The sequence below is a fragment of the Colletotrichum siamense genome (genome assembly GCF_013390195.1).
Source record: "Colletotrichum siamense strain Cg363 chromosome Unknown KSG_Cg363_contig01, whole genome shotgun sequence".
Classification (NCBI taxonomy): domain Eukaryota; kingdom Fungi; phylum Ascomycota; class Sordariomycetes; order Glomerellales; family Glomerellaceae; genus Colletotrichum; species Colletotrichum siamense.
In genome coordinates, this window is record NW_023501014.1 from 1,642,662 (window position 1) to 1,653,779 (window position 11,118).

At 58.0% G+C, this 11,118-nt stretch overlaps 3 protein-coding genes across 3 annotated transcripts; 1 reads left to right on the top strand and 2 right to left on the bottom strand.

Moving 5' to 3' along the window:
• Positions 1-3,218: 3,218 nt before the first annotated feature.
• On the bottom strand, positions 3,219-4,709 carry MNN21 (Alpha-1,2-mannosyltransferase MNN21; the record flags this gene model as incomplete). The annotated part of the gene is made up of 1 exon (XM_036632249.1): positions 3,219-4,709. The coding sequence occupies one exon, from the start codon at positions 4,707-4,709 to the stop codon at positions 3,219-3,221; it is 1,491 nt and encodes a 496-aa protein (XP_036501369.1).
• A 2,318-nt stretch (positions 4,710-7,027) lies between these two features.
• pol5 (DNA polymerase V) lies at positions 7,028-10,184 on the top strand (the record flags this gene model as incomplete). The annotated part of the gene is made up of 2 exons (XM_036632250.1): positions 7,028-8,129; positions 8,194-10,184. The coding sequence occupies 2 exons, from the start codon at positions 7,028-7,030 to the stop codon at positions 10,182-10,184; spliced, it is 3,093 nt and encodes a 1,030-aa protein (XP_036501370.1).
• Positions 10,185-10,515: 331 nt separating this feature from the next.
• Positions 10,516-11,109, bottom strand: CGCS363_v000402 (uncharacterized protein; the record flags this gene model as incomplete). Its single annotated transcript, XM_036632251.1, has 1 exon — positions 10,516-11,109. The coding sequence occupies one exon, from the start codon at positions 11,107-11,109 to the stop codon at positions 10,516-10,518; it is 594 nt and encodes a 197-aa protein (XP_036501367.1).
• Positions 11,110-11,118: the final 9 nt, after the last annotated feature.

The following is an 11,118-nucleotide window of genomic DNA, read 5'->3' on the forward strand; positions in this document are numbered from 1 at the left end:
CTCCGACCTTCCGTGCCCCTCATTGCCCACGCCCTCTGGACGCACAGAGGTTTTGCATCTCTGCAGTTTCCCCTCTTTTGCACCCTGGCTTGGATCAAACGCAGCGCATTGCGGTCGCAGGTGTCTCTTACTCGGTGCTGTGCGCATCAACAGCGGAGCGTTGCCTCGTGCATGACTCTGCCTAGCTGTTGAGCGTTTGAGAGTTGCCATTAGGCATTGGCCTAGGACGGGCGGGCTGGGAAAACGGTGCCCGTTGTGGGCATGTCGTTCTTTGTTCCTCTCCGCCGTTGAGAAAGGGAGGCAATGGTGAAGCAGCAAGCGGGTGCCGGCGCTGGCGCGCGTAGCACTGCGGGTGGGAAAAGCCACATTCGCTCCAGCGTGTCCCGAGCGCGCCCGACTCCCGAACCCCTCCAGTGAGGGGATTTTTTTCGTCGTCGCTTCTCGTCGCGGGCAGACTCCTTTTTTTCCAGCGCGGGTTTTGGCAGCAGTTTTCTGGCACTGTACTTTGTTTACAAACTGCGGGTTCGCGACTCATGTAAACAATGGGCCCCTGCAGACCCTGCTTCACGATCCTTGTCGAGCGCGAAGTCACGTGTAAGGTGCTGGCGGGGGAAAGGTCTGCCGAGGGGTGGGAGGGGAGAGCGAGCAAGGTTGAGGTGCAGCTGAGAACTGAGGTGCATGCATCGACAAGGATCATTTGAGAAAGTGACGTCCTTTTTTAGCCGCCCGTCATCTGGACCTCTGACAGCTGCTGACAGGGGACGTGCCCGGGAAAATGGCCATCTCCTCGTGCACGTTCCACTGTTCCTGTTTTTGGAGAAATCGAGGAGCCTGACCTGGAGCTGCCCTGGAGCTTCAACCTGGAGCTGGAGCTGGAGGAGGATGGAGGGGTCGTTGACCAGGGCTTGATCAAGTTGTTGGAGATGATGGAGGTGGAGGGATCCGGATACTGGGACGAGAATGAGGCAAGCAACAACAGATGGAAACAAACCCGAACGCTGAAAACTCCATCGGTCAACCTCGGCATACGATGACGGCCCACGGATGCTCGCGTCCCCGTTCCCATACGGACGAACTCCGACGCCATTGCATCACCATGATTGGATTCTTGGTCCCATGTCGTCTGTCAGACAGCAGGAAGCAAGGAATCAACACCCGGCAGGAGCTGGAGTCTGAATCTGCTGATGGTTTCGTGATCGCAAGGCTGCGAGGATTCGGCGGAGGGGCTTTCCTCTGATGTCAGCCCAGGGGTGTTTGCTCCTACCGCTCAGCTTGCTCTGAAGCTCTGCTCAATGCTCACGAACTTCCCCCTCCACCCCGCCGGAACTCATGGGTGTTGCTGGGCTGGGCAGAGTTCGATTCCGCAGGCTGCTACGGACACAAACGTTTTTCTTCGCGACCTGCGCGCGTCCTGGGAACTTTGGCAACAGCCCCAAGAACGAATCGACTGGGTTCCCCGCTTCACTGCCAGGGGCCTGCGGCGCGGCGCAGCATGCAACCCAGCACGCAGCTTCGAAGCTTGAGCTTCGAAAAGCACGCAACGCACTTTATTCCAGCAGCATTGGGCTGACTGCGATACGAGAGAGTGACGATCCGCCATACAAAACCCCCCCAAAAGCTGGGTCGAAACATGCAGAGGGCGATGGACCGGGGTGTCCGACGGTTTCTCATTGATTGCGCCGGAGGCTCACGGTCTGCAGAGGAACCATGAGCGGCAACCGGGCTGTGCTACAGAAACCCTACGGGAACCGATTCCAACTCTCCAAACGGACCTATGCTGTTCGGTAGCAGCGTAACCCGCACCGATGTCTGAAACGACACGATATCACCCGGTGAGCCCGGTCCCCATCTTATCTGCTCAGCTTGCTCGGTGCTTGCTTCCAAATTGTTGTTTGCCACCAAGCAAATGTCGGTGTCCGCTTCACCGGGGACGGCGGGGTGAGGTTTGACCTGACTCTCTGCACCCATTCCCCCGGTTTGCCTTTCTCACAACAACAGCGAGATTTCTAGCATCATGTCAAAATCCAACTGCCGGAACGGGTCTCATTCTTCATCCCCCTCCGCCATCCGATATTTCTTCGCATATCGAAGGAACACAATGCCCTGGATAAAGTCCCGCCTATTCAAACGTCTCAAAAAGGCAACGTAGTTCGAGACTCGCCTAAGCTCGCTTGGCCTTGGATCGGCCTCGCCCATGTCTGGCGAGAAGAACACCACCACCAACACCCCTCCCCCATGCGCATCCTCACAAGCGAGGAAAAATGCCCCGACCCGTGACGGCTTCAGATAGTGCCATTCAGGGTCCTTTCCTCGCCCCCTCGTCGTTGTCCTCCTCCTCTCAAACCTGCCTCGCATGCGTGTTGTCCGTTGCTGTTCCCCTCCCCCACATCCCCGAGACTGCGATACTTTTTGCCTGCAACCAACGACACCCAGATTGGGCGAAACCGCCACGGCGGCTTACACGCTCGCAGCCGAACAGCCAGCCGGCGAAGCACCGTCTCGACCGGGCCTGTTTAATTCCCCGTAGCATTCCTCCGACCCGTCGTCCGTCTTTGGGTATCGAAGCGCGCGGCGTTGACTCCTGATCGGAGGCTAGCCGATGTGGCGGCCGTGTTTCCTGCGTTTCTTTGTCTGTTTCGTGAGGATTTGTGGACAAACTCTAGCGGTGATCTTGAGGCATAAGCTTCGTCCTGCCCTGGCTGACGGGCCAAAAAGCACCACGCCGCCACTTTGTACGTTATGCTCCTTGGTGGCGGTCTAGAGCCGTCCAGTTTCGGGACGTGTAATGCTAAGCAGCCCGCCTCCCTCCGGGCCTCGGGGCTAAAACATCAAACATTCCAACGGGACGTGGCGGGAGAGATATGGACAAAGAAAAAGGAGGCCTGCAGCGTTGACGGAGTAGCCTCCGAGCGACCTTCTCCTGAATTAAGTCGAACGGACGGGCATCTTGAGCCTCGATAGGTGTGGTTATGATTTGGATGCCTTCTAGTTCCCGCTGCTAAGGCTTGCTCCGGTCGTGAATTGGGGGTTTTGTATACCAGCCAGAGAACCGGACAGGATAAGTGTCCTTCCAAGCCGTGATGGCGAGCTTGTCGTTGCTTGCTACCCCTGAGAAGTACTGTAGTTCGTGGGGATAGTGCCCCCAGGGGCTTTTGCTACAGTCGCGTGATGTGATGCTGGGAGAAGCCTCTCCTTTCGTGTTCTCCCCCTCCGCCGCCTCACAAGCCATCAACCAACGGCGGCGCCTCAACGAAAACGGCCTCGTACCAGCGTTTGAGGTTCCCGCAGCCCGCCGCGTTCGCGGCCGCCGTCGTCTTGCCGCAGTTGGCCTTGAGCACGACGTCCCACATGGCCCTCTCGACGTCGAACCCGCTATCCCGCACCAGCTTCTCGTCCGGCCCCCACAGCCGGCCCGGCTTGCCCTCCTCGTCGAGGCGGAACATGGGATCGCTGGCGCCGCCGACCTTGAACAGGTCGATCTTGAAGAGGTTGTGGTGGATGAAGAGGGGCGCGGCCTTCTTCGCGGCGGGGGGCTCGCGGGCGTGGTCGGCGTCGAGGTCCGCGCCGGAGAAGCCGCCCTGCAGGCGGAAGTCGGCGGCCGGGTCGGCCTGCTTCATGCCGGCGGTCTCGAAGGTGCCGTTGATCCAGCGGCCGAGGACGGTGTCCGGGGTGCGGACGTCGTAGAAGGGCTGGGACAGGACGAGGGCGGCCTGGGCGAAGGTCTCCTTGTCGCCCTCGCCGGGGGCGTGCTGGGAGAGGAGGGGGTAGTAGACGTCCGGGCCGTGCCAGTTGTAGTAGGTGGCGAGCAGGAGGCTCTGCGCGTGGGTGCGTTTGTCGTAGAGGAGGATGCCGGACTCGGAGCTGCGGCGGCGGAGGGTGGGCGGCGCGGAGGAGTTGGTGATCGTGTGGAAGTGAGGCGAGATTGTGGTGAGCCAGAAGTCGGGCCAGGTGATGAGGCCGTGGGAGAGGAAGGGCTCGGAGGTGAAGAGGCGGTCGGGGGAGGAGATGGGCCAGGCGTCGGAGTCGAGGTAGAGGACCTTCTCGAAGGGGGAGAGGAGGATGGAGAGGACCTTGTACTGGTAGTGCTGGACGCCGTCGGACGGGCGGAGGAGGGAGGAGAAGAGGACGCACTCGGCGTTGAGCTTGGGCAGGACGGTGTGGCAGAGGTGCGGGTCGGCTTCGGCGGGGGAGTCGAGGAAGAGGTGGACGGGGAGGTTGGAGCCGGAGCGGCGGAGGAGGAGGAGGGAGGTGAGGGCGGTGCCGAGGTAGCCGCCGCCGGCGGTCATGACGACGCCGGAGGTGCCTTTCCAGACGGGGAGTTGGGGGGCGAGGGAGCGGAGGGCGGAGACGTAGGCTGAGTGGGATTCTGTCAGGGCGGCGAGATCGGTGTCTGTTAGGGGGATGTTGTCGGGCCGCGGGGAGGTGTTGTCGTTCTTTGAGGCGTCGAGGTCTTCTTCTGTTGGATCGCGGGCGGATCGGAGGGGCTCGGAAATAGAAGGGGCTGTCTTTTGGAGGAGGGTGTGGAGGGAGGACCAGAAGTGCTGCGTGCGCGGGGCGAGGAGGTGGGATGTTGCGTTGCGGGATGTCGTGAAGATCGGGGACGGGGATAGAGGGTTGGCGAGGCGGTGGTTGAGGTATAGGAGGGAAAAGATGAGGGGGACCAGGAGGAGGAGGAGGGAGGGTCTGCGGCGGTGTTTTGGGAAGAGCATTTTGGTGGATGTTGTATTGGTGTTGATGTTGATGTTGTCGAGGTTGGTGTATATATCGTGTTATGGAAGTCTAGGTGCGGTCAAGGTTGACAACCAAGTTCATCTAGTTGTGGGAATTCGAAAGTCGGCCTCTCGTAAAGTACGATCTCAGCTTGGTGTATGGCCACCGAGATGTCGTTCGAATGAAGAGTGAATGTCGTAGACGATGAAAAACAAAGACTATGCGTTACCGTATCTCGAGAGACTGGAACTTCTCTCGAGTTTCTCTATTTTGGATATCCGCTCTTGCTCTTGCGAACCTAGGCTTTCGAACAAGATGTTCAAGACGTTCGTGGTTGTTGTTGCGTTCTGTGGAAGACCAGGCACCTCTTGCGTCTTGCCAGATTTTTCCTTTGACTGATCGTAGAAAATCGTAGTAGACCTTAATGGTCTTCCGCAAGTTTGCCAAACCTTTTTTTTTTTTTTGTCTTTGGTTCGAATTAAACGCTTTGATGGCTCGACGGCTACCCCAAATCCGCCAAGGCCCTCAGATACCGTTTGTCTGATATGGACGTCGTCTTTGCTCTTCGGACGACAAACTATCGAAGCTGGTGTTCGTTGTCTCAAAGCCACCTTATATCTCCAAAGTCTCGGGCTGGATGTCGCAAAATTGTGCAACAGCCTCTGTGGTCTTGTATGACGGAGGGTGTCGTGAACTCGTCGATGGGAATCCTCCGTCAGCATTCAGGTTCGATGAGACAGCTATCGAAATTTGCTTCGTGACGAGAAGATTCCGGTGTTTTCGACTAGACGGTCACGGATGACGCTGAAGAAATTTCTAGGATCCGGCAAGTCGTCAGAGTGCACAAAAAGGCTGAATGGGCTGAGTTGTCAGCACAGCATCGCGCTGACGTATCGGAGCAGGCAGCGATTGGTAGGCAGCAGGCTTCTCGGGATACAGAAGGATCCAGAGGCTGGATGTCTTTCACTGTCCGTCTTGTTCTTACAGAAACTTGGGGAAACGTTAGACAGGTTGCAATATTGGGCATTGCCAAGCAAGGATGACGATCCATTATATATCACAGTGGCGCTTGTTTTCTCATTTCTTCAATGACCACGCACTTCTGCAATTTTCTCACGCGCTCTCTCGCCTGCCCTGTCTTATCTAGCTCGTAATGCAGTAATTTCCTAGGGTCGTGACACCGCGGCGCAAAATGTGACGAGGGATGAGAGCAGGGTTCATGAGCACAATGAGGAAAGGCTCGGGCACTTGAGGATCGACAAGGCCATGATTGGCAGATTGGGACGAGTAAGCTTGCTTGGGATTGCTGCAAGGGTTTCGATTGACGAAGGACGCGTAAACGTGGATGAAAGAAACACGAGGCATTTGGCATCAAGCGACTTTGGACCGGTTGCCCGGGGTGGCTGTGACACGAAAGCTGGCGATGGGGATAGGGAGCTATTGAGGATTCACGACCGGCTTTTCGTGTGCTCCTCGTATTTCTGGGCGCGAGGTGCTTAGTGGCCGGCCCTGCCACACCCAGACTGACCCCCCATCAGGCTGTCAAGAAAAGCTTGAGGACGCAGAGGTACAGACCAGGGATGGTGTGATGATGCCTAGAGTGGGTGTTCATGGTGCATGGTTAGAGCCATGCGGGCTGACAGCGCAACGGGGACCCTGGCGGTGTCTGATAGGACACTCTGCTGGTCAAGCTAATCAAGCATCAGCGGGCCGGGAAACGCGAGGTGCTTCCGGCGCTGACGAGACCGCGATACAAACGGCTGGGACATGTATGTATAGGATGGACGTTGCAAGAGGGTTTCTTGATCTCTGTTCCAGGTGGTGGGATTGAGAGACAACCTCTCTTTGGCGAGCTGGGCACAGACGGCTGCGAGCAGAAGGGACGATCAAGAGTCTTGGGACGAGATAGCGAGATACTTTGACATGTGTGTCGCTGACCATCGAGGTTGAGGTAGAGGAGTAGCTGGGAAATAAGCAGTGGATCGAGGACGCGGGTAGAAGTGGGACACCGGCAGGGATCCCCACCACTAAACGGCGGGGCGTGGGTGAGGTGACTGCGAACACTGAAAACGCTGCAACGGCTGCAACTGGAAATGCTTGCTGCTCGGGGCGGTGGCGCTCGGCAGAACTTTTTCGCTGCCAAACTTTTTGGGACCCTGCAGCAGCAGAAGCAGCAGCAGCATCAGTGCGCTGAGTTGAGCGACGAACGAGAAAGGCAATTTTTGTAACGGAAAAAGAAACGCTATTCTTCATCTTTGCATTGATTCCCTTACAATTTTACATACTTGCCTTCGGGAGCACATATCCCCTGAACATAATGACAAAAACGGCGAGCGCAAAGCGCAAGCGCGCCGAGAGGGAAGCCCTCAAGGCCGCCGAACAAGCAAACAAGCGCGCAAAGACGACCGACGGCAGCAGCACCCCCGACGATGCGACCGCCGACGCCCCGCGGGCCAATCTGCCCAAGGTCGTCCTGGAGAAGAAGCTCTTCGTCGAGAACTCCACCGGCAAGGACCGCGTGCGCGAGGCGAAGCTCTACGAACTCCTCAGCAGCGAGAACGAGACGGACCGCATCGAGGCCGCCGGGGCCATTATCTCGAGCCTGTTGGACGGCGAGGGCGTGACGGAGGCTTGTCTGGAGAGGCATCTCGACTGGCGCCTGTTCAGAGGTCTCGCGAGTGGACGCGCCGCGAGCAGATTGGGATACAGTCTGGTGCTCACCGAGATCCTGAGCCAGTTGCTGGGCCCGCCGAGGAATCTCGCCAAGGAGAGGTATACCGGCCTCACCTTCGAGAAGGTCCTGGGCATGCTTCTGGAGAGGACACACGTCGGCGGAAACATGCCGGGCCAGGAGGAGCGGGATCTCTGGTTTGGACAGCTCTTTGGCCTGGAGTGCTTCGTCCGCGCGCGCGTGCTGTTCGAGGCCGAAGACGGTCCCGAGCGGTGGAACGAGGTCTTGCGGCTACTCGTCAGGCTGGGCAATAAGAAGGTCTGGCTGCGGCCGCAGTGCGGATGGGTCGTTGCGCAGGCGCTGGCCCAGCTGGACCGCAGCCGCATCGAGATGGTGTTGCAGCAGCTGGTCGAGCTCGGCTGGGGCAAGACACCTGAGGGTGTTGGAATCTGGCTGATTGCGCTTGAGCAGTGCCCCGAGCTGAAGAGCGACGACCAGTCGAAGCCGCAGCACCACCCGCTGTCGTCGCGGAACCTCGGCGACCTGGCGACGATTCTGAAGGAGAGCAGCGCGAACGAGGAGCAGGCGGAGAAGGAGAAGCAGATGTCGCAGAGGGGGCAGAAGAACAAGCAGGCCAATTGGACGCCGCAGCTGCACTTTGTGTGGGATCTCATCACTATGCACTTTGCCAAGTTGGGCAGCGAGCACGTTGAGGAGTTTAGAACGTTTTGGAAGAGGGTTGTCGATGGTAAGTCAGGGATTTTGCAACTTCTTCCTCAAATCACACATTGTGCTAACGTTTCGGTCTGCAGACAACTTTTTCGCAAAGGCGGCGACCGAAGGCCAGAAGTTCCGAGGCTTCTTGGTGTTCCAAAAGATGCTACAGGCGTACATCAACAACGATGAGTTCCTCGACGTTCTCTTCAGCCGGAATGTCATGACCTGCCTCATCAACCAGGCGTCCCAGGTGGACCGATATCTGCACCGCGCGGCGCTCAAGACGTTGAAGACGATCGAAGAAGCCTCCGCGTCGCACCCCGAGGCCACAGGCATCATTCTCGACAACCTGATTAGCAACAACGGATTGTACAGATTCGACGTCATGACGAAGACCAAGACGGTTGACAAGATTCTGCAGCACGTGCAGGCTGAGACGGGCGAGGATATCATTCAGGTGCTCAGTGGCCCCGTCATGAAGACGGCCACCTCTGCCAAGGACATCAACACCGTCAAGCTTGACCTCCGCGTGTACATCGACTACCTCTTCCGCTTGACCACTTCGGCCCCAGAACCCTCACTTCAAGAGTTGACGTCTCTCGCCTACGCCAAGCTTGTCTGGATCCCGGAGAACGCCAACGCTCTGGTTCAGGAGCTGTCAAGGAACCGTCTCCAATCCGCGTTCGCCAAGCTCTCCCGCAAGGCCGAGGAATCAAACTACCTCTGCACGGCGGTTCAGTCCATCAACCCCGACTACATCCGCATGGAGGGGGACATGAAGAAGGAGGTCAACCAAGCGCGCAAGCGCCTGGAGAAGCTCATGAAGACGGGCGTCGGCGCCGGCGAGGGTGCTGCCGACGACGTCAAGATTGCGCAGGGCCTGGCTTTGCTGCACGCTATCGCCATCTTCCAGCTGTACAACGAGGAGCCGGACGCGTTCCAGCTTTTGAGTGATCTGAAGGAGTACCAGTCGCGTCTCCAGGAGGACGAGGAGGGCGCGGCGGAGTTTTTGGTTGAGATCCTCCTCGCGCTCGTCTCGCAGCAGTCTGCGCTCATGCGTGAGATCTCGCAGCGCGTGTTCGGCTACTTCACAAGCCGCGTCTCGCCCAAGGCTCTCGAGCTCCTGCTGGATGTCCTTGCAGCCGACGAAAGCGCCAAGGGCCAGCAATCCCTCTTCGATGTTAACGAGGATGATGACGTCCAGGAAATGGAAGAGGACGGGGATGAGGAAGAGGAGGATGACGACGAAGACGAGCTCGGCTCAGATTTCGAAGTCGACTCGGACGTGGAATTCGTCACCCTCAACACCGGCGATGCCGAAGACGCCGGGGATGACGACGAAGACGACGACGACGGCTCCGAGGCCGAGGACGGGGACGACGAAGAGGCCAAGAACCTGGAAGCCCTCGACGACGCCCTCGGCAAGATCCTCAACAGCCACCGCCTCGACAAGGACCAGGAGGCCGACTCGTCCGACGACGACGCCGACATGAGCGACTCGGACATGCTCGAGCTCGACAACAAGCTCGCCGAGGTGTTCAAGCAGCGCGCCAAGGCCGCGCCGAGCAAGAAGAAGGAGCGCAAGGCCGCCAAGGAGTCCGTCGTCAACTTCAAGCGCCGCGTGCTCGACCTGCTCGAGATCTTTGTGCGCAACGAGGCCGGCAGCCCCACGACGCTCGCCGTCCTGCGCCCGCTGCTGGAGCTGGTGCGCACGAGCACCATCAAAACGCTCGCGGACCGCGCGTTCGAACTGATTAAAGATTACCAGAAGCGGCTGCGCAAGGCGCGCTCCTCCGCCGCGGCTGGCAAGGTCGATGAGGAGGAGGCCCTGGAGGTGCTGAAGGGGGTGTATGAGGAGCTGAAGGCTGGCGAGACGAAGGCGCATGCCAAGGCTGCCGTGCCGGCTTGCCTCATCGCCGCGTCGAGCGTATTCCACGCGTACAACGGCGATAGAAAGGTCGTCGATGCGGTTGTGGGGGCTGTGGAGAAGGGTGCTGCTGGCGGGGTGCAGGGCGAGATGAAGAAGGCGTGGGACGAGTGGTGCCGGAACCACGAGGCGCTGAAGAAGCAGGGCGCGAAGAAATAGAAAAGGGGGAGGCAGGACGTGTGGGGATCATGTGTTTACGGCGTCAGGGTTATGGGAAAAGACTTTGATTTAATAGAAAAAGCGGCCGCGCGGGCTGTCTGATTTTGGTAGAGCATCATAGATTTTTTGATGTCTAGAAGATGTTGTCTACGTTATTTGAAGATTGCAAAGCATCGAGGTGACTTCTGTGAAACTTTCTGCATTGGCATTAACAGTATTATCAACTAATCAATTCCCTCCTTTTTTTACTACCAGGACCGAAAATCACGGGACAAATTATACCCAACATTTCAGACTCACCATCCCAGACCCTTATCCGCGATGGAAGGGCTTACTCGAGGCGCTCTCGGCCAGTCATGCCACGAAGATAATTCCTTAGCTCGTCCCTTTCCTCGATCGAGTAAAGAGGCGAGGACAGCAGACGGCGAGGGGGTGGCAGATACGTAGGAACCAAGATGGTGCTATTCCTTACCATGCGCATGCGGAACGAGCGTTCGTGAAAGTCCCCGTTTGTTCCGTTGTTCTCTACGCCTTGTAATAGAGGCGAGGAGGCCGAAGCTTCAGCGTCTTCGGGGTCTGGGTTGTCAACGTTGAAAATGACGGGGTGCAGGGCAAGGGGATCGTAAGGCAGATTAGCCGAAGCTTTGATGTCGACCTCCGTCGCGATTACAGATTTCGCCTCCATTACATATTCCGCATCTACTACGGCCTCCGTGGATATGTTTCTTGGATGAAGCTGTGTTGGGTCCCGCTGTGGCACCTCCTGGTTGAAAGACTTGCACCTAAACAAGGTTGTTTCCGGCGGGTACTGATAGTGAATCATGGGCAGCGACATCGCGCGTTGTCTCGGGGCATCGGTAGTAATGTGGACGCAGCGGAAGATTGAGACGCACTCTTCGATGAATTCGCGAATGGCGGAGACCATGATGGTAAG